The sequence below is a fragment of the Scylla paramamosain genome, chromosome 44 (assembly GCF_035594125.1).
Source record: "Scylla paramamosain isolate STU-SP2022 chromosome 44, ASM3559412v1, whole genome shotgun sequence".
In the NCBI taxonomy this organism is placed as follows: domain Eukaryota; kingdom Metazoa; phylum Arthropoda; class Malacostraca; order Decapoda; family Portunidae; genus Scylla; species Scylla paramamosain.
Window position 1 is genome coordinate 6,832,085 of NC_087194.1, and position 27,349 is coordinate 6,859,433.

The 27,349-nt window shown below is 31.8% G+C and overlaps 1 protein-coding gene across 1 annotated transcript in view; it reads right to left on the reverse strand.

Annotated features, from left to right (window-relative positions):
- The window catches only part of LOC135093960 (histidine-rich glycoprotein-like), a 34,411-nt gene extending 12,694 nt beyond the window's left edge, over positions 1 to 21,717 (reverse strand). The window contains exon 1 of the mRNA XM_063993640.1: positions 21,686 to 21,717. Within this exon, the coding sequence (XP_063849710.1) occupies positions 21,686 to 21,717 (32 nt within the window). The remainder of the gene's footprint in view (positions 1 to 21,685) is intronic.
- Positions 21,718 to 27,349: the final 5,632 nt, after the last annotated feature.

Below are 27,349 nucleotides of genomic sequence, written 5' to 3' on the forward strand. Positions count from 1 at the left end.
TGTCAAGGCCGCTCTACTGGTGATCTTCTGGCTTTCCTTACTGAGTCTTGGTCATCCTCTTTTAGAGACTTTGGTGAAACTTTTGCTGTTGCCTTGGACATATCAAAAGCCTTTCATAGAGTCTGGCACAAAGCTTTGATTTCAAAACTACCCTCCTACGGTTTCTATCCTTCTCTCTCAAGTTTCCTTTCTGACCGTTCGATTGCTGCTGTGGTAGACGGTCACTGTTCTTCTCCTAAATCTATTAACAGTGGTGTTCCTCAGAGTTCTGTCCTGTCACCCACTCTCTTCTTATTATTCATTAATGATCTTCTAAACCAAACTTCTTGTCCTATCCACTCCTATGCTGATGATACCACCCTGCACTTTTCCACGTCTTTTCATAGACGTCCAACCCTTCAGGAGGTAAACATATCACGCAGGGAAGCCACAGAACGCCTGACTTCTGATCTTTCTAAAATTTCTGATTGGGGCAGAGCAAACTTGGTATTGTTCAATGCCTCAAAAACTCAATTCCTCCATCTATCAACTCGACACAATCTTCCAGAGAACTATCCCCTCTTCTTCAATGACACTCAACTGTCCCCCTCTTCTACACTGAACATCCTCGGTCTGTCCTTTACTTATAATCTGAACTGGAAACTTCACATCTCATCTCTAGCTAAAACAGCTTCTATGAAGTTAGGTGTTCTGAGACGTCTCCGCCAGTTTTTCTTACCCCCCCAGCTGCTAACTCTGTACAAGGGCCTTATCCGTCCATGTATGGAGTATTCTTCACATGTCTGGGGGGGTTCCACTCATACTGCACTTCTAGACAGGGTGGAATCAAAAGCTTTTCGTCTCATCAACTCCTATCCTCTGACTGACTGTCTTCAGCCCCTCTCTCACCTCCGCAATGTTGCATATCTAGCTGTCTTCTACCGCTATTTTCATGCCAACTGCTCTTCTGATCTTGCTAACTGCATGCCTCCCCTCCTTCCGCGGCCTCGCTGCACAAGACTTTCTTCTTTCTCTCACCCCTATTCTGTCCACCTCTCTAACGCAAGAGTTAACCAGTATTCTCAGCCATTCATCCCTTTCTCTGGTAAACTCTGGAACTCCCTGCCTTCTTCTGTATTTCCACCTTCCTATGACTTGAATTCCTTCAAGAGGGAGGTTTCAAGACACTTATCCACCAATTTTTGACCACTGCTTTGACCCTTTTATGGGACTGGCATTTCAGTGGGCATTTTTTTTTATTAGATTTTTGTTGCCCTTGGCCAGTATCCTTCCTACATAAAAAAAAAAAAAGTGTTTTTAACTTCTTATGTACCAAAATGCTAAAGTGGATGTAAAAAAAAAACGTTAATGGAGAAACAGAATAACATTAACAAAAAAAGTATTTTGAGTGTTTTTGAGCTTGTTACGTACAAAAACAAAAACAAAATGCATGCAAAGTATCCTACATGGGATAACGAAAGGACATTACAAGAGATGTATTATGAGTGTTTTTGAGCTTTTTAGGTACTAAAATGCTTGAACGCATGAATAGCACTTTACATAGAGAAACATAACAATCTTACGAAAAACAAGTATTTTTTAGTGTTTTCAAGCTACCTACGTACCTAATGCAAAAAAAGCATGAAAGCATCGTTTATAGAGAAAAACAATTACAATAAGGCAATAATCGTGTGTTTGAGAGTTTTTTTTTTTTTTTATAAAAGGTGTTTTGCATGCGTTTTAGCGTTTTGGTACGTAAAAAGCTGAAACACAGTGAAAAGAGACGTTTTTGGTAATGTTCTATTTTCCCACATAGGTTGCTTTTCATGCCTTTTAGTGTTTTAGTTCTTAGTACGCTCATAAACACACACACATACACACACACACACACGCACACACACACACACGCACACACACACACACACACACACACACACACACACACATAAAAAAGAAAAAAAAAAACGTTCCTGGGAATCTCGCTCTCCACATATAGGGTGCTTCACTTGTATTTTTGTTTTTTTGGCACCTATCACTGCGGAATTCTCACAAAATACAAGTTTTTGGTAATGTTCTGGTTCTCCATATAGAGAGTTATTCATGAGTTTTAGGTAATAAAGAAGCTCAAAAACACTAATAATATACGTTTCTTGTATTTTTCGTTCTTAGCGTTTTACTGTTCAGCATGCTCATAAATACTCGACACATTTTTGAAAATTTCACTTTCTTTCACAATTTACAGTGATTTACGTATATTTTGACATTTTAGAACCTTACAATGTGAAAAACACTCGAAATACATGCTTTTGGTAATATTGTACTGTTTCTTTATATAGAGTTTCTTGAAATAGGTACTTTCTATGCTTTTTGACGTTTTTGTACGTAACAAACTCAAAACAATTAAAATACTTGTTTTGTCATTGATATATATATATATATATATATATATATATATATATATATATATATATATATATATATATATATATATATATATATATATATATATATATATATATATATATATATATATATATATATATATATATATATATATATATATATATATATATATATATATATTACATAAACGGTGTTTTTCATGTTTACAGTTTTTTTTTACGAAAGTAGATCAGAACACAAAAGACACGTTTTTGGTAATTTTTTTTTCTTTTCTTATATAGGATGCCCTTTATATGATGTTAACCTTTTTTTGCATAGTACGCTCCTAAAGACTGAAAATACATGTTTGTGGATATGTCGTTTTTTTTTTTTTTTTCATATAGTATGCTCTCATGCATTTTGGCGTTATGGCACCCAACAATGTGAAATACACGTTTTTTTTGTAATATTGTTCTGTTTCTCTAAATAGAATACTATTCAAACGCTTTCGAGTTTTTGTACCTAAGATGCTTAAAAACACTCATAATACACGTTTCTCATAATGTCTTTCTTTCTTCCGCATACTTATATAAGGTACTTTCCATGCTTTTTCACGTTTTTGTAAGTAACAAGCTCAAAAACACTCAAAACACTTCATCTGGTAATGTTTAAGTATGCTTTTGCATACGTTATAGCGTTTTAGCAAGAAAAAAAGATCAAAAACACCCAACAGACACTTTTTTCGTAATATTGTTTTGTATTGCCATACAGGGTGAATTCCATGTGCTTTAGTGTTTTGTGGCGAACATGCTCAAAAACACTCAAAAGGCACTTTCTTGGTAATGTATTTCACATTGTTAATACCAAAAAATGTTTCCAGAAACGTGTCATTTGAGTGTTTTTGAGCGTGTTATGCACTATAACGCCAAAAAGGATGGAAATTATGGAGATGGGGATAACCTTTCCCCATATTGGAGACTTTGCATGTATTTTTGCGTTTTGGTAGCTAACGATGTGAAAAACACTCAAAATACACATTTTCGGTAATAGTCTGGTTTTCCATATATTCATGCATTTTTAGTTTTAGTAGCCAAGATGGTTAATAACATCCATAATATGCCTGTCAGGTAATGTCCCTTCCTTTCCCCATATACGGTATTTTACATGCATTTTGGCATTTTTTTTTCCAATAATCTTTTAATAATAATGTGAAAACTTAAAACACTTTTTTTTTTGGTAATATTATTCTGTTCCTCCATGAAGGTTATTTTTAATGCATTTTAGCGATTTAGTACATATGAAGTTCAAAAACACTGAAGAAACATTTTTTCCCAAAGTTGTTTTGTTTTCCTATATAGGCGGATTTCCATATATTTTTATTTATTTATTTATTTTTTTTAAGCAAAATAGGGCATAACAAGCTCAAAAACACTGAAGACACGTTTCTGGAAAATTTGTTTCCTTTCTCATGTAGGGTTTATTGCATGCATTTTAGCGTTTTGCTACCTAATCATGTGAAATACACTCAAAATATACGTTTTTCGCAATGTTGCTCTGTTCCTTCATATAAAGTGCTATTCATGTGTTTTAGGGTTTTGATGCCTAAGAAGCTCAAAATACTTATAATGCACGTCTCCGGTAATTTCATTTTGGCTCTTTAAATAGAGTATTTTGCATCCATTTTTGGGTGTTTTTGTACGTAACATGCTCAAAAACACTCAAAATACATGTTTTTGTAATATAATTTTCTTTCATCACGAAGAGTGTTTTGCGTGCGTTTTAACCTTTTGGTATGAAATAAGTTCAAAATATTCAAAAGGCATGTTTTTTGTAACATTGTTTCGTATTTCGTGATAAGCGTGATTTCCATGCATTTTAACGTTTTTCGTATTAAAACGCTTATAAACACTCAAAAGACAAGTTTCTGGTAAGGTAATGTGTGTGCATTTTGCGTTATGGTACCTAACAATGTAAAAAATAAAAAAACTCCAAAAACACCTTTTTTTTTTTAATAATGTTGTTTTATTTCTCGATATAGAGTGCTATTTATGCGTTTTTGCACTTTGATACCTGAAAAAGTACAAAAACTCTCACAAACTTTTCTCATAACGTCTTTTCGTTTCATGTAGAGTACTTTTGATGCATTTTAGCATTTTCTACGTAACAAGCTCAAAACAATCAAAATACATTTTTTTTTCATTAATATTTACTTTTTCCTCATTAGGGCATTTTATATGCGTTTCAACGTTTTGGTACGAAAATAACTCAAAAACATTGAAAAAAGACATTTTTGTGAATACTGTTCTGTTTTCCCTTATAAGGTGTTTTAATTGCTTCTTATTGTTTTTGACCCTCGCACTCAGACACTTTTCTGAAAATCTCTTTTCCTTTCCTATAATAGGGTGATTTGCATGCATTTTGGCGTTTTGGTACCTAACAATCTGAAATACACTCAAAATGCACGGCTTTGGTAATGTTCTTCTGTTTCTCCATTTAGAGTGCAATTCAATACTTTTAGCATTTTGGTACCTAAGACGACCAAAAACACTCATAATACACGTTTCTCGTAATGTTCTTTCGTTTCTCATATAGTGTGATTTCCATGTATTTTGGCGTTCCTTTACGTAATAAGTTGAAAACACCCAAAATATTTGTTTTTAGTAAAGTTATTCTCTTTCTAAATAAACGATGTTTTCCATGCTTTTCAGCGCTTTGGTACGTAAGTACCTAAAAAAAAAACACTTTAAAGGCTCGTTTGTTTTGTAAACTTTATCTGTTTTCCTATATAGAATGATTTCCCTTTTTTGGGGATGGGTGGGTATTTTGGTTCCTAACACGCTCTTAAACACTCAAAAAAATACATCTCAGTTATTTTACCCATATAGGGTGCTTTATCTGCATCTTGGCGTTTTCGCATCTAACAATGTGAAACATATTGAAAATGCTCTTTCTTGATAATATTATTCTGTTTCTCTATATAGAGTGCTCTTCAAGAGTTTTAGAGTTTTGGTACCAAAGAATCTCAAAAACACTTATAATACACGTTTCTCGTAATGTCTTTTCGTTTTCCCATTTCGAGAATTTGCATGCATTTTGGCATTTTTTTACGTAACAAGCTCGAAAACACTCAAAATTCTTGTTTCTCGTAATTTTATAAAGGATGTTTTTTCCATGCGTTTTAGCGTTTTGGTGCGTAAGAAGCTGAGAAATGTAATGTAATGTTGTTTTTCACTTCCATATATGGCACTTTATATGCTTTTTTAGCATTTTGGTGCCTAACATGCACACAATCTAACTTATCTAACAATGTAAAAACATTCAATTTACATGATTTGGTAATGTTATTTTTAAAATATAGAGTGGTATCAACGAGATTTCGCGTTTTGGTACCGATGTTGAAAAACACTCATAACACACGTTAATCGTAATTTATTTTTTTTCCTCCTTGTAGAATATTATGTTTTAGGTAATCTTATAATTCCTTTTTAAAATGTGTTCTTGCGTTTTGTAGTTTTGGTACGTAAGAAGTTCCAGAACTCTCAAAAGATTCACTTTTTGTAATGTTGTTTTGTATTCGTATACAGAGTGACTTCCATTCTTTTTCGCGTTTTGGTGCCTAACACGCCCAGAAAAACTCAAAAGACACGTTTCTGGTAACGTCGTTTCGTTTCCCAATATTGGAGGCTTTGGATGCATTTTGGCGTTTTGGTTCCTAATAATCTGTAAACAATCAAAATACACATTTTTGTTTATTTTATTATGTTTCTCCATATGCAATGATATTTATACATTTTAGCGTTTTGATACCTAAGAAGCTCAAAAACTCTCATAATACATGTTTTTCCCTATGTAGAGTAGTTTGTATTGCATTTTGGGATTTTTCTATGTAACAAGCTCAAAAAAACCCTGAAAAGAAACGTTTTTGGTGAAGGAGTACTGTTTCTCCATAAAGGGTTTTTAAATGATTTCCAGAGTTTTAGTACATAAATAGCTGAAAAAACACGGAATAGTGAATTTTTTTTGTAGCATTATTTTCTTTTCCCAGTACGGTGCTTTCCGTGCTTTTTATCGTTCTGGTGCCTAGAACGCTCTATATAAACACTCAAAAGACACGTTTCTGGAAATCTCGTTTCCTTTCCCTATATAGAGTGTTTTACATGAATTTTAGCATTTTGATATCTAACTGTGAAATACACTCAAGATACACGTTTTTGGTCATATGTTTATCCGTATAAAGTCGTACTGTTACTTTTTTGTTTTTTCGTTTGTACCTAAGAAACTTAAAAACACTCAGAATACATATTTCTCGTAATGTGTTTTCTTATCCTCCTTATACTGAACTTTACCTGCTTTTTATTGTTTTTATACGTAACAAGCTCAAAAACAATCAAAATCATTGTTTTAGGTAATATTATTCTGTTTCTCCATAAAGAGTGTCTTTCTATGTATGTTAGCGTTTTTGTACGTAAGAAGCTGAAAAACACTGAAAAAATCACTTTTTCTGTAAATTTTGTTTTCCAATATGTTGGATTTTCCATGCATTTTGGAGTTTTGGTACCTGATTATTGGAAAAACACTCAAAATACATGATTTTGGTAATGCTGTTATATTCCTCGATATAATGTGATATTATTGCATTTTAGGATTTTGGTACCTAAGAGGCTTAAAAAACGCTTATAATACACATCTCTCGTAATGTCCTTTCGTTTCCCCATATATAGTCCTTTCCATCCATTTTAGCGTTTTTGTACGTAACACGCTCAAAAGCACTCAAAATATTATTTTATTTTTTTTGGTAATGTTATTCTCCTTCTCTATAAATGGTCTTTTTAAATAACTTTTAGATTTTTTGTATGTTAGCTGAAAACCAATCAAAAGACGTTTCTAGTAATGTTTTTTATTCTCATATAGGGTGATTTCCCTGCTTTTTAGCGTTTTGGTGCCTAACATGCATAAAACACGCAAAAAGATATGTTTCTTAGAATGTCGTTCGTTTCCATGAATTTTTCTACGAAACAAGATCAAGAACACTAGAAATACACGCTTTTTGTAGTTATGCTGTTTCTCCATGAAGGGTTTTTTACATGGTTTTCAGCGTTTTGGTACATATGTACCTCAAAAAAACAAAAAATAGACGTTGTTGGTAAAATAGTTTTCTTTTACCATATACAGTGCTTTCCATGCTTTTTATCGTTTTGGTGCCTAGAACGCTCATGAAAATCCTCTAAAGACACGTTTCTGAGAATCTCGTTTCCTTTCCCCATACAGAGTCTTTTGCATGCATTTTAGGGTTTTGATACCTAACTGTAAAACATACCTAAAATACATGTCTTTCTTCATGATATTGTGTTTCTCCACATATTGTGCTATTGTTCCGTTACATGGTTTAGGTACCTATATAGCTCAAAAACACCCATAGTACACGTTTCATGTAATGTCTTTTCGTTTCCCCTCATAAGATACTTTGGATACATTTTAGCGTTTTTCTACGTAAGAAGTTAAAAAAAAAAAAAACACTCAAAATTATTTGTTTTTGGAATTGTTACTCCGTTTCTTCATAATGTGTGTTTTTGCTTGGCTTTTAGCGTTTTGGTAAGATTCATAAGTGCCAAAACGCTAGAACACATAAATAGGAACTTACATGAAGAAGGGAACGAGATTTTCAGAATTTTTTATTTTTATTTTTTTTTTTTTTGTGTTTATGAGCGTGCTAGCCACGAAAAGCTAAAAAACATGGAAAGCATCTTATATATGGAAACAAAACTTTACCAAAAACGTCTCGTTTCACTGTTTTTGTGCTACTTACGTACCATGTTTTATGGAGGAACAGAATAACAACACAAGTATTGATTGTTTTATATATTGCTAAGTAGTAAAATGCCAAAATGCATGCAATGTACCTTTAATGGGAATACGTGTATTATTAGAATTGTTGAGCTTATTAGGTACCAAAACAATGAAATGCATGAATAACACTCTATATAGATGAGATCAACATTACCAAAAACGTGTATTTTCAGTGTATTCCGCATTATGTACCAAATCGCAAAAATGTAAGCAAAGCTCCCTATGTATGAGAAGGAAACGATATTTCCAAGAACGCGTCTTTTGAGTGTTTATGAGTGTAGTAGACACTAAAACAGTAATGAGCATGGAAAGAACCCTATGTATAGCTTGTTGGCTATAAAAACAGCAAAATACATTCTTAATACACTATATGGTGAAACATAACATAATTATAAAACAAAAGTAGGTTAAAAAAACGCAAAAAAGGAATAAATAGCATTATATATGAAGGAAGTGAACAACTTTCCAAAAAATGTGTTTTGTGTGTTTTTCACATTGTTAGGTACCAAAACGCCAAAATGTATGAGAACACATTTTTTCATAGAAAAACTAATTACTTTTCAGTATTTCTCAGCGGTCTATGCACAAAACGCTAAGATGAATAGAAAGCAATCTATAATGGAATACAAAACAATATTACTAAAAATTTGTATTTTGAGTATTTTTTATCTTTCGTACCATAACGCTAAAACGCACGCAAAATACCCTTTATGGAGAAACATAAACAGAATAAAACAAAATTAAACGTGCATATTCAGTGTTTTTGAGGTTCTTACGTACAAAAACACCAAAGTGCAAGCAAAGTCACCGATATGGGAAACCAAACGATATTACAAGATACGTGCATTACAAGTGTTTCAGAACTACGGTAAAGCGTGTAAATAGCACTTTTTATGACGAAAAAAAAAAAACAAACATTGGCAAAAACGTCTTTTTGAGTGTTTTTACATTGTTATTTACCAAAACGCAAAAACGCATGGAAAAGCATCCTATATAGAGAAATGAAAGGATATTACGAGAAACATGTTTCGTGAATGTTTTTGATCTTCTTAAGTACCAAAAACTCTAAAATGCGTCAGTAGCATTCTATATGGATGAAAAAAACATTAACAAAAACGTTTGTTTTGAATTTTTTTTCACATTGTTAGGTACCAAAGCACCAAAATGCATGCAAAGCACTCTATAAGGGAAAAAGGAACTACATTATCAGAAACATGTCTTTTAATTGGAGAGAGAAACAGAACAACGTTACGAAAAACTTGTATTTTGACTGTTTTTCGTATTAATAGGTACCAAAACGCTTAAATGTTTTCAAAGCACTCTTTATATGAAATGAAAAGGCATTACCAGAAACGTGTCTTTTTTTTTTTATTGTTTTAGGCACCACAACGCTAAAAAGCATAGAAAGCATTGACAAAAAATTAACAGAAACATGTGTTTTGTGTTTTTAAGCTTATTCCATACCAAAACGCTCAAATGAATGCAAAACATCCTTTACATAGAAACGGAATAATATTACCAAAATCGAGGATTTTCAGTGTTTTTGAACTTCTTACGTAGCAAAAATGCCAAAATGCATGGAAAGAAGACGATATAAAAAACAAACCGATATTATGAGAAACATGCATTTTAAGTGTTTCTTAGCTTCCCAGGTACAAACGTTAAAACGCCTGTATAACACTTAAAAGGAAGAAACAGAACAACATTACCAAAAATGTCTTTTTAATTCTATTTTAATGATGTTTGGTACCAAAACGCCAAAATCCATGCAAATTAACTGATATGCGAAAATGAAAGGAAATTACGAGAAACGTGTTTTATGAGTGTTTTTGAGCTTCTTAGGTAAGAAAAACTCTAAAATACGTGAATAGCTTTTTATATGGAAAAGCGAAATAACACCACCAGAAACGTGAATATTGATTGTTACACCAAAACAACAAAATAAATGCAAAGTTTGCATTACTAGAAATAGGCCTTTTTCAATGTTTTATTTGAGTGTTTTAGGCACCAAAACGCAAAAACGCATTGAAATCACCCTTTTTGAGAACATAAAACAACATTACCAAAAACGTGTCTTTTCAGAGTGATATTGAGCTTTCTACGTACCAAAACACTAAAACGTATCCAAACACGCTTTATTAAGAAACAGACTAACATTAGTAAAAAAAAAAAATATTTTGAGTATTTTTGAGATTGTTAGGTCCAGAAACAGGAAAAATACATTTTCCTTTTTCCCTATATTTTTTTCCAGTTCCTTATATGGTGAAATAAAATTATCTTACCGGAAAAGGGTATAAGTGTTTTGTTTTAATTCAAAACGCTAAAACGCGAGAAACGCACTTCAAATGGAGAAACAGAACTAGATCATAAAAAACGAGTGTTCTTATTGTTTTTAACAATGTTAGACTCCAAAAGGCCGAATTGCATGCAAAGCACTTTTAAGGTGAATCTAAACGAATATACGAGAAACTTGCCTTTTCAGTGTTTTTTTCAGCATTTTAGGAACCAAAATGCTAAAATGCATAGAATGTTTTCACGAAGACGCTAAAATACAGGCAAAACAACCTTTATGGAGAAACACAATAGCATTACCAAAATCGTGTATCTTCAGTGTTTTTGAGTTTGTTACGTATTAAAACACCAAGATGCATGCAAAGTACGCTATATGGGAAGGGAAATTATACTGGAAAATGCTGAAACAAGCGATTAGCACTTTACATGGAGAAAAACAACAACATTACCTAGAACGTTTGTTCTGTATGTTTTTTTTTTTTTTTTACATTGTTAAGTAGGAAATTACCAAAATGCTTGCAAAGCACCCTATATGGGGAAACGAAAGGACATTACAAGAAACGTGTTTTGTGAGTGTTTTGACCTTCTTAGGTAGCAAAACCCTAAATCGCGCGAATAGCACTCTATATGGGGAAACAGAACAATATTACCAAAAACGCTTATTTTGAGTGTTTATCATATTGTTAGATACGAAAATGCCAAAATGCATGCAAAGCACTCTATATGGGAAAACGAAACCTCATAACCACAAACCTGTCTTTTATGTATTTTTAAGCGTTTTTTGTTCCCAAAATTGTGAAAATCATGTGAATAAAACGATATCGCCAAAAATGTATATTAATGATCGTTTTTGAGCTGTTATGATACAAAACGCAAATACGTGTGAATAGCACACTATATGCAGAAATAAAAGAATATCATTGAAACAGTATGTTTTGAGTGTTTTCATATTGTTTGGTATAAAAACCCCTAATGTATGCAAAGCAATTTGCATTGGTAAAAAAAGAAAAAGACGTCATCAGAAAAGTGTCTTTTGGGTATTTTTCAGGGTGTTCGGAATCAAAATATTAAAAAAAAAGTATGGGAAGCACCCTATGTGGGAATACATACAACATAAACAAAGAAAAGTGTATTTTGAGTGTTTTTAAGTCTCTTCCATACAAAAACGGTGAAACGCATACAAAAGAACCTTTACATACAAACAGAATATTACCAAACCGGGAATTTTGATTGTTTTTGAGCTTCTTCCTTACAAAAACTCCAAAATGTATGCAAAAGTACTCTATATTAGGAAACAAAAGGATATCATCAGACATGTGTATAATGAGGGTTTCTGAGCTTTTTATGTACCTGAACAATAAATCGCGTGAAAAACACTCTATATAGAGACCCAGAAAAACATTACCAAAAAAACGTGCTTTTTTAGTGTTTTCACTTTATGTACCAAAAAACCATACAATGCATATGATTCGAAAAATAAAACAACGTTACCAAAAACGTATATTGTTTGAGGTCGTTAGGTACCAAAACGCCTAAAAGCATGCAAATCACTCTGTATTTGGAAACAAAAAGATTTTATGAGACAGGTGTATAATAAGTGTTTTTATGCTTCTTAGCTACCGAAACGGAAAATTGCGAGAATAGCACTCTATATGGAGAAATATAAGAACATTACCAAAACGTGCATTTTCAGTGTTTTCACATTGTTAGGTACAGAATCGTAAAAATATAAGAAAACCACTCTATATGGGGGAAATGCAACATTACCAAAAAACGTGTGTTTTAAATGCTTTTCAGTGTGTTAGATACCATAATGCTAAAAATCATGCGAAATAAAACCATACTTTCGGAAACTTTTTTTTTTTGCTTCTTAGTTCCAAAACACAAAAAAACGCATGAATAACACTCTATATGGAAACCAACAATAACAAAATGGGTGTTTTATGAGCTTCTTACGTATGAAACCGAAAAAAAAACGCAGATGAAACACCCGTTATGGATAAACAGAATAACATTATCACAAAAGTGTATTTTGGATAATTTTGAGCTTGTTAAAAAGAAAAACGGCAAAATGCGTGCAAAATACCCGATATGGTGGAACAAAATCAGAGACGTGTATTATCAGTGTTATTGATCTTAGGTAACAAAACGCTAAAACGCGTGAATAGCACTCTATATGTAGTAACAGAACATTATAAAAAAAAGAAAAAGAAAAGTGTTTCGGGTGTTTTTCTCAATATTAGGTACCAAAACGCCCAAATGCAAAAAAAAAATATCTTTTTATTGGAAAACGAAATGACATTTCCAGAAACGTGCCATTTTCAGTTTTTCATCGTTTTACAGAACAAAACGCTTAAAAGCATGGGAAACACCCTATATGGGAATACAAAACATTACCAAAAATGTGTTTTTAGAGCGTCTTTAAGCTTCTTCGTTATCAAAACGTTAAAACGCTTGCAAAAACACCTTTTATGAACAACGAGAATAACGTATGGAGAAACATAACAACATTACCGTAAATGTGTATTTTTTTTCACTTAAGACGCCAAAATGCATGCCAATCACTCTAAATGGGAAAACAGAACGCCATTACCAGAAACGCGTCTTTTTTTTATTGTTTTCCGTGTTTTAAGCACCAAATGGCTAAAATGCATAGAAAGAACATTACCAAAAAAGGTGTATTTTTTGTGTTTTTGAGTATCTTACGTACCAAAATCAAAGGCATACAAAACACCTAGTATAGAGAAGAAAAAAACGCAAAAAGATCACGTTTCTGATATTATTTTATATTTCAATGAAAAGTGCATTCTATGCATTTTAGCTTTTTTGGTTCCTAAAACGCTAAAAAACACTGAAAAGGCAAGTTTCTCGTATATTCGTTTAGTTTCACCTTAAAAAGTGCTTTGAATGCAATTTTGCCTTTTGTGGTCTAACATTGTTAAAAACAATAAGAACACTCGTTTTTGATGATCTAGTTCTGTTTCTCCATTTGAAGTGCGTTTCACGCGTTTTAGCGTTTTGACTTAAAACTTATACACTTTTCCGGTAAGATAATTTTATTTCATCATATAGGGAACTGGAAAAAAAATATAGGAAAAAAGGAAAATGTATTTTTCCTGTTTCTGGTCCTAACAATCTCAAAAATACTCAAAATATTTTTTTTTTACTAATGTTAGTCTGTTTCTTAACAAAGCGTGTTTGGATACGTTTTAGCGTTTTGGTACGTAAGAAGCTCAAAATGACTGAAAAGACACATTTTTGGTAATGTTGTTTTCTGTTCCCAAAAGGGTGATTTCAATGAGTTTTTGCGTTTTGGTGCCTAAAACACTCAAATAAAACAATGAAAAGGCATTTTTCTAGTAATGCAAACTTTGCATCAATTTTGTTGTTTTGTTGTAACAATGTGACAAACATTGTGGTACCTAAGAAGCTCAAAAACACTCATAAAACACGTTTCTCGTAATATCCTTTCATTTCCCCATATAAGTTAATTTGCATGGATTTTGGCGTTTTAGTACCTAACATCATTAAAATAGAAATAAAAAAGTCATTTTTGGTAATGTTGTTCTGTTTCTTCCTTTTGAGTTTTATACAGGCGTTTTAGCGTTTGTACCTGGGAAGCTAAGAAACACTTAAAATACATGTTTCTTATAATTTCGGTTTGTTTTCTATATCGTCTTCTTTCCATGCATTTTGGCATTTTTGCTACGTAAGAAGTTCAAAAACACTGAAAATCTTCGATTTTGGTAATATTATTCCGTTTCTATGTAAAGGATGTTTTGCATTCATTTGAGCGTTTTGGTATGGAATAAGCTTAAAAACACAAAACACATGTTTCTGTTAATTTTTTGTCAATGCTTTCTATGCTTTTTAGCGTTGTGGTGCCTAAAACAATAAAAAAAAAAGACACGTTTCTGGTAATGCCTTTTTCATTTCATATAAAGAGTGCTTTGAAAGCATTTAAGCGTTTTGGTATCTGTTAATACAAAAAACAGTCAAAATACAAGTTTTTCGTAACGTTGTTCTGTTTCTCTCTACAATTAAAAGACATGTTTCTGATAATGTCGTTCCTTTTTTCCGTATAGAGTGCTTTGCATGCATTTTGGCGCTTTGGTACCTAACAATGTGAAAAAAATTCAAAACAAACGTTTTTGTTAATGTTTTGTTCATCCATATAGATTGCTATTGACGCATTTTAGAGTTTTTGGTACATAAGAAACTCAAAAACATTCACAAAACATGTTTCTCGTAATATCCTTTCATTTCTCCATATAGGATGCTTTCCATGCGTTTTTGCGTTTTGGTAAATAACAATGTAAAAACACTCAAAAAGACGTTTTTGCCAATGTTTTTTTTTTTTTTCGTCATATAAAGTGCTATTTACACGTTTTACCGTAGTTCTGAAACACTTGTAATGCACGTGTCTTGTAATATCGTTCGGTTTCCCATATCGGTGACTTTGCTTGCACTTTGGTGTTTTTGTACGTAAGAACCTCAAAAACACTGAATATGCACGTTTAATTTTGTTTTATTCTGTTTATGTTTCTCCATAAAGGGTATTTTGCGTGCGTTTTAGCGTTATGGTACGAAAGATCAAAAATACTCAAAATACAAGTAACAATATAAAATACAAGTACAAGTTTTTAGTAATTTTGTTTTGTATTCCAATATAGATAGCTTTCTATTCATCTTAGCGTTTTGTGCATAGACCGCTGAGAAATACTGAAAAGTAATTAGTTTCTCTATGAAAAAATGTGTTCTCATACATTTTGGCGTTTTGGTACCTAACAATATGAAAAACACACAAAACACATTTTTTGGAAAGTTGTTCACTTCCTTCATATATAATGTTGTTTATTCCTTTTTTGCGTTTCTTAACCTACTTTTGTTTTATAATTATGTTATGTTTCACCATATAGTGTAATAGGAATGCATTTTGCTGTTTTTATAGCCAACAAGCTATACATAGTGTTCTTTCCATGCTCATTAGCGTTTTAGTGTCTACTACACTCATAAACACTCAGAAGACGCGTTCTTGGAAATATCGTTTTCTTCTCATACATAGGGAGCTTTGCTTACATTTTTGCGATTAGGTACATAATGTGGAATACATTGAAAATACACGTTTTTGGTAATGTTGATCTCATCTATATAGAGTGTTATTCATGAATTTCATTGTTTTGGTACCTAATAAGCTCAACAATTCTAATAATACACGTATTCCCATTAAAGGTACATTGCATGCATTTTGGCATTTTACTACTTAGCAATATATAAAGCAATCAATACTTGTTCTTAATTATGTTATTCTGTTCCTCCATAAAACATAGTACGTAAGTAGCTCAAAAACAGTGAAACGAGACGTTTTTGGTAAAGTTTTGTTTACATGTATAAGATGCTTTCCATGCTTTTTAGCTTTTTTGTGGCTAGCACGCTCATAAACACTTAAAAAAAAAAAAAAAAGTTTCTGAAAATCTCGTTCCCTTATTCATGTAAGTTCCTATTTATGTGTTCTAGCGTTTTGGCACTTATGAATCTCAAAGACAAGCATATTACACGTTTTTCTTATTGTCTTTCCATTTTCGAGTACTTTCCATGCATTATAGTAGTTTTCTTCGTAACAAGCTCAAAAACTCTGAAAATTCACGTTTTGGTAAAGTTATACTATTTCTTTCTAAAGGATGTTTTTGCCTGTGTTTTAGCGTTTTGGTATGTAATTTGCTTAAAAACACTGAAAAGATACGTTTTTGGTAATGCTGTTTAGTTTTTCCAATATAGGTTATTTCCAGTGCTTTTTGATGCTTAGCGTTTTGGTACCTAACACGTTCATAAATACTCAACAGAAACATTTATTGAAATGTCCATTCCTTTCAATATATATGGTGCTTTTCGTGGACATTGTTTTTTTTTTCATGCGCAAATACATTTAAAAGATACATTTCTTTTAATGTCTTTTTGTTTTCCTATATAGAGGCATTTTTGTACCTAACAAGTAAAAAAAATAAAACACTGAATATGAACGTTTATGATAATAATATTCTGTTTCTCAATGGAGATCCTATTAATGCTATTAAAGCGTTTTTTGCATTTTGGTACTTAAGAAGCTCAAAAATATTTTTGATAAACGTTTCTTGTAATGTCGTTTCGTTATTCCATATAGGGTACTTTGCATGAATTAAAGCGTTTTCCTACTTAACAATGTGAATAACACTCAAAACACACGTTTTTGGTGATGTTGTTTTATTTCTATATATAGAGTGTTATTCACTCGTTTTAGCGTTTTGTTAACTGAGGAGGTCACATTTATAATCTGCGCTTCTGGTATTATCGTTTTATTCTATTACATAGAGTACTTTGCATGCATTTTGCAAAGTAAAATTTTCATGTTTTTTTTTTCTCTCTATACTGGTAGTTTTCTAAGCGTTCTATGATTTTGGTACGTAAGATACTAAAAAAAAAAATACACCTTTTTTTGATAATGCTCTGCATTCCAAAATAGTGCTCTTTCTATGCATTTTAGCCTTTTGGTACTTAAAACACGCAAAAACAATAAAAAAAAAGACGCGTTTCTGGTAATGGCGTTCTGTTTCCCCATATAGAGTAATTTGTATGCTTTTTAGCGTCTTGGTACTAATTAAGTGAAAAACACTCAAAATACACATTTTCTGTAATGTCGTTATTCTCCTTGTTCATAAAAGGTATTTTTCCAAGCGTTTTAACGTTTTGATAATGAAGAAGCTTAGAGACACTCTAAAAACACTTTTTTGGTAACATTATTTTGTATTCCCATATAGGGTGTTTCCCATGCTTTTTAGCGTTTTGTTCCCTTAAACAATGAAAAAAGAAAAAAAAGCCACGTTTCTACTATTCTCGTTTCGTTTCCCAATAAAGAGATATTTCTATGTATTTTTGCGTTTTGGTACCTAACAATGAGAAAAAAACCCAAAACAAGTTTTTTTTTTTTTATAATGCTCTGTTACTCTATATAGAGTGCTATTCACGCGTTTTAGCGTTTTGTTACCTAAGGTAAGAAAACGCCTTTTGTTACCTAAGGTAATAAAACTCATGAAAAACGTCTCTGATTTTGTTTCACCGTATGGGGTAATTTGGACGCATTTTGCCGTTTTTCTTTCTAACAAGCTCAAAATTATTCAAAATACTTTTCTGTGGTAATGTTATTCTGTTTATCCATAACGGGTGTTTTACCTGCGATTTTTTTCGGTTTTATACGAAAGAAGCTCATAAAAAAAACAATTTTGGTAATGTTGGTTTTCATATAGAGTGTTATTCATGCATTTTTTTTGTTTTGTGTGTGTGTGTGTTTTTTGGAACCTTAGAAGCAAAAAAAAAAAAAAAATGGTTCTGGAAGTATGGTTTTATTTCCCATAATTTTTAGCATTTTAATATCTAACACTCTGAAAAGCATTTAAAACACACGTCTTTTGGTAATGTTACGTTTCCCCATATAGAGTGGTTTGATTACATTTTTACGATTCTGTACCTAACAATGTGAAAACACTGAAAATGCACGTTTTTTGGTTTCTTATATTTCTCCATATAGAGTGCTATTCACGCAATTTTCCGTTTCGGTAGCTAAGAAGCACAAAAACACTTATTATACACCTGTCTCATAAAATCCTTTTGTTTCCAAATATAGAGTGATTTGCATGCTTTTAGGCGTTTTGGTACCTAACGAGCTCAAACAATATACGTTTTTGGTAACGTTGTTATATTTTTTCCAAATCACATGCATTTCATTGTGTTTTGGTACATAAAGTGAAAACACTAAAAAAGCATGTTTTTTTGGTAATGTTTTTCTGGATCTCTATATAAAATGTTTTTCACGCGATTTATTATTCAGGTACCTAAGAAGTTCAGAAACCCTCATGTCTGATGATATCCTTTCGTTTCCTAATACAGAATACTTTTCATGTATTTTGGAGTTTTTGTAAGGAAGAAGTTGAAAAACAATCAAAATCCCCGTTTTGGTAATATTCTGTTTGTACGTAAAGGTTTTTTTCTATGCGTTTCACCGTTTTTGTATGGAAAAGGCTTAAAAAACACTCAAAGTACACTTTTCTTTATTTAATGTTAATTTGTATTCCCATAGAGGATGCTTCCCATATTTTTTTTTTTTTTTTTTTTTTAACATTTTGATGCCTAACACCCTGATAAATACCCAAAAGACACTTTACTAATAACATCTTTTTTTTCTTTTTTTTTTTGCCCATACAAAGTGCTTTGCTTACATTGTGGATTTTAGTACCAAACTATGTGAAAACACTCAAAACACACTGTTTTAGTGATATTCTTTTATTTCTGCATCTAGTGTGCTATTCACACGTTTTTGCGTTTTGGTATCATAGTACCTCAAAAACTTTCATTAATATACATTTTTGTCGAAATAATTTTATTCACATGATTTTCACAATTTTGGGAACAAAAACGCTCAAAAACTTATAAAAGACATGTTTGTCGTTATGAGGTTTCGTTTCCCCATATAGTGTGCTTTGCATGCATTTTGACATTTTCGTATCTAACAATATGATAAACACTCAAAATAAGCGTTTTTGGTAATATTGTTCTGTTTCTCCATATAGAGTGTTATTCGCTCGTTTTAGAGTTTTGCTACCTAAGAAGGTCAAAACACTCACAAAACACGATTCTCGTAATGTTCTTTCCTTTCTCCATATAGGGTGCTTTGCATGCATTTTGGTATTTTCCTACTTAACAATGTAAAAAAAAAGACCTACATAACAAACGTTCTAGGTAATGTTGTTCTTTTCTCTATATAAAGTGCTGATCACTTGTTTCAGCGTTTTGGTACTAATACTTCCAGTATCATTTCCTTCCCATATAGCGTACTTTGCATGCATTTTGGCGTTTTAATACGTAACAAGCTCAAAAACACTGAAGATACACGTTTTTGGTAATGTTATTCTGTTTCTCCATAAAGGGTGTTTTGCATTTATTTTAGCGTCTTCGTGATATTTAAAAAAACGCAAAAAAAATCACGTTTCTGAAAATTTTATTTTATATTTCAATGAAGAGTGCATTCTATGCATTTTAGCATTTTGGTTCCTAAAACGCTGAAAAACACTGAAAAGGCAAGTATATTAGTTTAGTTTCATCTTAAAAAGTGCTTTGCATGCAATTTGGCGTTTTAGGGTCTAACATTCTTAAAAACAATAAGAACACTCGTTTTTGGTGATCTAGTTCTGTTTCTCCATTTGAAGTGCGTTTCACGTGTTTTAGCGTTTTGAATTAAAACAAAACACTTATCATACACTTTTCCGGTAAGATAATTTTATTTCACCATATAGGGAACTGGAAAAAATAGAGGAAACAGGAAAATGCATTTTTCCTGTTTCTGGACCTAATAATCTCAAAAATACTCAAAATACAATTTTTTACTAATGTCTGTCTGTTCATAAAGCGTGTTTGGATACGTTTTAGCGTTTTGGTACGTAAGAAGCTCAAAATCACTGAAAAGACACGTTTTTGGTAATGTTGTTTTATGTTCCCAAGAAGAGTGATTTCAATGCGTTTTTGCGTTTTGGTGCCTAAAACACTCAAATAAAACACTGAAAAGGCATATTTCTAGTAATGCAAACTTTCCATTTATTTTGTTGTTTTGGTCTAACAATGTGATAAACAATCAATACATACGTTTTTGGTAGTGTTATTTCACTTTTCCATATAAAAAGCTATTCACGCATTTTAGAATTTTGGTACCTAAGAAGCTCAAAAACTCATAAATCACTTTTCTCGTAATGTCCTTTCATTTCCCCATATCAGTTAATTTGCATGGATTTTGGCGTTTTGGTACCTAACATCATTAAAATAGCAATAAATAGTTATTTTTTTGTAACGTTGTTCTGTTTCTTCCTTTTAAGTGTTATACAGGCGTTTTAGCGTTTGTACCTGGGAAGCTGAGAAACTTAAAAGACATGTTTCTTATAATATCGGTTTATTTTCTATATCTGCTTCTTTCCATGCATTTTGGCATTTTTCTATGTAAGAAGTTCAAAAACACTGAAAATCCACGATTTTTGTAATGTTATTCCGTTTCTATGTAAAGGATGTTTTGCATTCATTTGAGCGTTTTGGTATGGAATAAGCTTAAAAAACACACAAAACACATGTTTCTCTTAATGTTTTGTCAATGCTTTCTATACTTTTTAGCGTTATGGTGCATAAAACAGTAAAAAGATAAACTCAAAAGACACGTTCTGGTATTGCCTTTTTTAAAGAGTGCTTCGAAAGCATTTTGGTACCTATTAATACGAAAAACAGTCAGAATACAAGTTTTTCGTAATGTTGTTTTGTTTTTCTCTACAATTAAAAAACATGTTTCTGATAATGTAGTTCCTTTTTCTCGTTTACAGTGCTTTGCATGAATTTTGGCGCTAACCTAACCTGGTACCTAACAATTTGAAAAACATTCATAACAAACGTTTTTGTTGATGTTTTGTTCCTCCATATAAAGTGCTATTGACGTATTTTAGAGTTTTTTGGTAGTTAAGAAGCTCAAAAACATTCACAAAACATGTTTCTCGTAATGTCCTTTCATTTCTCAATATAGGATGCTTTCCATGCATTTTTGCGTTTTGGTAAATAACAATGTAAAACCACTCAAAAAGACGTTTTTGCCAATGTTTTTTTTTTTTTTTCCTTTTTCTCCTTACAGTGCTATTCACACATTTTACTGTAGTTCTGAAACACTTGTAATACAGGTTTCTTGTAATATCGTTTGGTTTCCCATATCGGTAACTTTGCTTGCATTTTGGCGTTTTTTTGTACGTAAGAACCTCAAAAACACTGAATATTCACGTTAAATTTCGTTTTATTCTGTTTATTTTTCTCCGTAAAGGATATTTTGCGTGCGTTTTAGCGTTATGGTACGTAAAATGGAAAATACTCAAAAGACAAGTTTTTAGTAATTTTGTATTTAGTAATTTTTGAATTGCAATATTGATTGCTTTTAATTCACCGTAGCGTTTAGTGCATAGACCGCTGAGAAATACTGAAAAGTAATTAGTTTCTCTATAAAAAAAAGTTTTTTCATACATTTTGGCGTTTTGGTACCTAACTGTGAAAACTTACAAATTCACATTTTTTGGAAAGTTGTTCACTTTCTTCATATAGAATGCTGTTCATTCGATTTTTGCGTTTCGTAACCTACTTTTCTTTGATAATTACGTTCTCTTTCACCATATAGTGTAATTGGAATGCATTTTGCTGTTTTTATTGCTAACAAGCTACACATAGGGTTCTCTCCATGCTCATTAGTGCCTAGTACACTCATAAACACTCAAAAGACGCGTTCTTGAAAATCTCGTTTCCTTTCCATATATATAGGGAGCTTTGCTTGCATTTTTGCCATTTGGTACATAATGTGGAATACACTCAAAATACACGTTTTTGGTAATGTTGAACTCATCTATATAGAGTGTTATTCATGCATTTCTTTGTTTTGGTACCTAATAAGCTCAACAATTCTAATAATACATGTATTCCCATTAAAGGTACATTTTTTTCTCTCTATACTGGTTGTTTTCTATGCGTATTTTGGTACGTAAGATACTCAAAAACACAAAAAAAATACATCTTTTTTTTGATAATATTCTTCTGCATTCCAAAATAGTGCTCTTTCTATGCATATTAGCCTTTTGGTGCTTAAAACACGCAAAAAACAATAAAAAAAAGACGCGCATCTGGTTATATCGCTGTTTCCCCATATAGAGTAATTTGCATGCATTTTAGCGTCTTGGTACTAATTAAGTGAAAAACACTCAAAATACACATTTTCGGTAATGTCATTATTCTCTTTGTTCACAAAAGGTAATTTTCCAACCGTTTTAACGTTTTGATAATGAAAAAGTTTAGAGGCACTCTAAAAACATATTTTTTGTAATGTTATTTTGTATTCCCATATAGGGTGTTTGGCATGCTTTTTTAGCGTTTTGTTTCTACTATTGTCGTTTCGTTTTAGCGTTTTGTTACCTAAGGTCAATAACACTCATAGAAAACGTCTCTGATTTTGTTTCACCATATCGGGTAATTTGGATGCATTTTGCTGTTTTTCTTTCTAACAAGCTCAAAATGATTCAAAATACATTTTTGTGATAATGTTATTCTGTTATTCTGTTATTCTGTATCCATAACGGGTGTTTCACATGCGTTTTTTTTTTTTTCGGTTTCTTACGAAAGAAGCTCATAAAACACCAATTTTGGTAAAGTTGGTTTCCATATAGTGTGTTATTCATGTTTTTTTTTTTTTTTTTGTGTGTGTGTGTGTGTGTGTGTGTGTGTGTGTGTGTGTGTGTGTTTTGGAACCTAAGAAGGAAAAAAGAAAAACTTTCTGGAAGTATAGTTTTATTTCCCATGATTTTTAGCATTTTGGTATCTAACACACTGAAAAGCATTTAAAACACACGTCTTTTGGTAATGTTACGTTTCCCCATACAGAGTGGTTTTATTACATTTTTACGATTCTGTACCTAACAATGTGAAAACATTGAAAATGCACGTTTTGGTTTCCTATATTTCTCCATATAGAGTGCTATTCACGCAATTTTCCGTTTCGGTAGCTAAGAAGCACAAAAACACATATTATACACCTGTCTCATAAAATCCTTTGTTTCCAAATATAGAGTGATTTGCATGCTTTTAGGCGTTTTGGTACCTAACGAGCTCAAATAATATGCGTTTTTGGTAACGTTGTTATATTTTTTTTCAAATCACATGCATTGCATTGTGTTTTGGTACATAAAGTGAAAACACTAAAAAAGCACGTTTATTTGGTAATGTTTTTTTTTCTGGGTCTCTATATAAAATGTTTTTCACGCGATTTATTATTCAAGTACCTAAGAAACTCAGAAACACTCATTATACACATGTCTGATGATATCCTTTCGTTTCCTAATACAGAGTACCTTTGCATACATTTTGGAGTTTTTGTAAGGAAGAAGTTGAAAAACAATCAAAATCCCCGGTTTTGGTAATATTCTGTTTGTATGTAAAGGTTCTTTTGTATGTGTTTCACCGTTTTTGTATGGAAGAGGCTTAAAAACACTCAAAATACACTTTTTTTTTTTTAATGTTGATTTGTATTCCCATATAGGGTGCTTCCCATAGTTTTTTTTTAACATTTTGATGCCTAACACTTTCAAAAATACCCAAAAGACACTTTACTGATAACGTCTTTTCTTTTTTTTTTTTTACCAATATAAAGTGCTTTGCATACATTAGGGGTTTTAGTACCAAACTATGTGAAAGCACTCAAAACACACTGTTTTAATCATATTTTATTATTTCTGAATATAGTGTGCTATTCACACGTTTTTGCATTTTGGTATCATAGCACCTCAAAAACGATACATTTTTGGCGAAATCGTTTTATTCACATGATTTTCACAATTTTGGGAACAAAAACGCTCAAAAACACATAAAAGACATGTTTGTCGTTATGAGGTTTCGTTTCCCCATATAGTGTGCTTTGCATACATTTTGGCATTTTCGTATCTAACAATATGATAAACACTCAAAATAAGCGTTTTTGGTAATATTCTTCTGTTTCTCCGTATAGAGTGCTATTCGCGCGTTTTAGAGTTTTGCTACCTAAGAAGGTCAAAACACTTACAAAACACGTTTCTCGTAATGTCCTTTCCTTTCTCCATATAGGGTGCTTTACTTTCATTTTGGTATTTTTCTACTTAACAATGAAAAAAAAAAAAAAAAACAGATCAAACGTTGTAGATAATGTTGTTCTTTTTCTCCATATAAAGTGCTGATCACTTGTTTCAGCGTTTTGGTACTAATACTTCCAGTATCACTTCCTTTCCCATATAGCGTATTTTGCATGCATTTTGGCGTTTTAATACGTAACAAACTCAAAAACACTGAAGATACACGTTTTTGGTAATGTCATTCTGTTTCTTAATAAAGGGTGTATTGCATGTATTTTAGCGTCTTCGAGAAAACAGAAAAACGCAAAAAAATCATGTTTCTGATTATATTGTTTTATATTTCAATGAAGAGTGCATTCTATGCATTTTAGCATTTTGGTTCCTAAAACGCTGAAAAACACTAAAAAAGGCAAGTATCTGGTATATTCGTTTAGTTTCATCTTAAAAAGTGCTTTGCATGATATTTGGCGTTTTGGGGTCTATCATTCTTAAAAACAATAAGAACACTCGTTTTTGGTGATCTAGTTCTGTTTCTCCATTTGAAGTGCGTTTTACGCGTTTTAGCGTTTTGAATTAAAACAAAACACTTATCTTACACTTTTGCGGTATGATAATTTTATTTCACCATATAGGGAACTGGAAAAAATAGAGGAAACAGGAAAATGCATTTTTTTCTGTTTCTAGACCTAACAATCTCAAACATACTCAAAAAACAATTTTTTACTAATGTTAGTCTGTTTCTCCATAAAGCGTGTTTGGATACGTTTTAGCGTTTTAGTACGTAAGAAGCTCAAAATCACTTAAAAGACACGTTTTTAATAATGTTGTTTTCTGTTCCCAAAAAGGGTGATTTCAATGCGTTTTTACGTTTTGGTGCCTAAAACACTCAAATAAAACACTGAAAAGGCATATTTCTAGTAATGCAAACTCTGCATTTACTTTGTTGTTTTGGTGTAACAATGTGATAAACAATCAATACACACGTTTTTGGTAGTGTAATTTCGCTTTTCCATATAAAAAGCTATTCACGCATTTTAGAGTTTTGGTACCTAAGAACCTAAAAAACACTCATAAAACACTTTTCTCGTAATGTCGTTTCATTTCCCCATATCATTTGCATGGATTTTGGCGTTTTGGTACCTAACATCATTAAAATAGCAATATAAAGTTATTTTTGGTAATGTTGTTCTGTTTCTTCCTTTTAAGTTTTATAGAGGCGTTTTAGCGTTTGTACCTGGGAAGCTAAGAAACACTTAAAATACATGTTTCTTGAAATATCGAATTGTTTTCTATATCGTCTTCTTTCCATGCATTTCGGCGTTTTTCTATGTAAGAAGTTCAAAAACACTGAAAATCCACGATTTTTGTAATGTTATTCCGTTTCTATGTAAAAGATGTTTTTCATGCGTTTGAGCGTTTTGGTATGAAATAGGCTTAAAAAACACAAAAAAACACATGTTGCTGTTAATGTTTTGTCAATGCTTTCTATGCTTTTTAGCGTTATGGTGCCTAAAACAATAAACAAAAAAAAAAAAAAACTCAAAAGACACGTTCTGGTAATGCCTTTTCATTTCATGTAAAGAGTGTTTTGAAAGCATTTAAGCGTTTTGGTACCTATTAATACAAAAAACAGTCAAAATACAAGTTTTTCGTAACGTTGTTTTGTTTTTCACTACAATTAAAAAACATGTTTCTGATAGTGTAGTTCCAATGTGAAAAACATTCAAAATAAACGTTTTTGCTAATGTTTTGTTCCTCCATATAGAGTGCTATTGACGCATTTTAGAGTTTTTTATACTTAAGAAGCTCAAAAACATTCACAAAACATGTTTCTCGTAATGTCCTTTCATTTTTCCATATAGGATGCTTTCCATGCATTTTTGCGTTTTGGTAAATAACAATGTAAAAACACTCAAAAAGACGTTTTTGCCAATATTTTTTTTTCTTTTTCTCCTTATAAAGTGCTCTTCACACGTTTTAATGTAGTTCTGAAACACTTGCAATTCACGTTTCTTGTAATATCGTTTCGTTTCCCATATCGGTGACTTTGCTTGCATTTTGGCGTTTTTGTACGTAAGAACCTCAAAAAGACTGAATATGCACGTTTAATTATGTTTTATTCTGTTTATGTTTCTCCGTAAAGGATATTCTGCGTGCGTTTTAGCGTTATGGTACGTAAAATGAAAAATACTCAAAAGACAAGTTTTTGGTAATTTTGTTTTGTTTTCCAATATAGATTGGAAAATTAAATTAAAAATTCATCTTAGCGTTTTGTGCATACACCGCTGAGAAATACTGAAAAGTAATTAGTTTCTCTATAAAAAAAAAGTGTTTTCATACATTTTTGCGTTTTGGTACCTGTGAAAAACTTACAAGAAAACATTTTTTGGAAAGTTGTGCACTTTCTTCATATAGAATGCTGTTCATTAGTTTTCAGCGTCTCGTAACCTACTTTTCTTTGATAAATACTGTTTGTTTTACAATATAGTGTAATTTGAATGCATTTTGCTGCTTATATAGCTAACAAGCTACACATAGGGTTCTTTCCATGCTCATTAGCGTTTTAGTGCCTAGTACACTCATAAACACTCAGAAGACGCGTTCTTAGAAATCTCGTTTCCTTCCCATATATATATATATAGGGAACTTTGCTTGCATTTTTGCGATTTCGTACATAATGTGTAATACACTCAAAATACACGTTTTTGGTAATGTTGATGTCATCTATATAGAGTGTTATTCATGCATTTCATTGTTTTGGTACCTAATAAGCTCAACAATTCTAATAATACACGTATTAGTTTTTCCAATATAGGTTATTTCCAGTGCTTTTTGATGCTTCTTAGCGTTTTGGTGCCAAACATGTTCATAAACACTCAACAGAAACATTTATTGAAATGTCCATTCCTTTCAATATATACGGTGCTTTTCGTGGATATTGGATTTTTCGTACTTAATGATGCGAAATACACTCACAATACATATTTTTGGTGATGTTGTTCTGTTTCTCCATATGAAGAGCTGTTGATGCGTTTTAGCGTTTTGGTACTTAAAAAACTCAAAAACACTGATAATACACGTTGATCGTAATGCCTTTTCGTTTCCCCATATATGTTTTTTTTTTTTTATGTATTTGGCGTTTTCATACGTAACAAGCT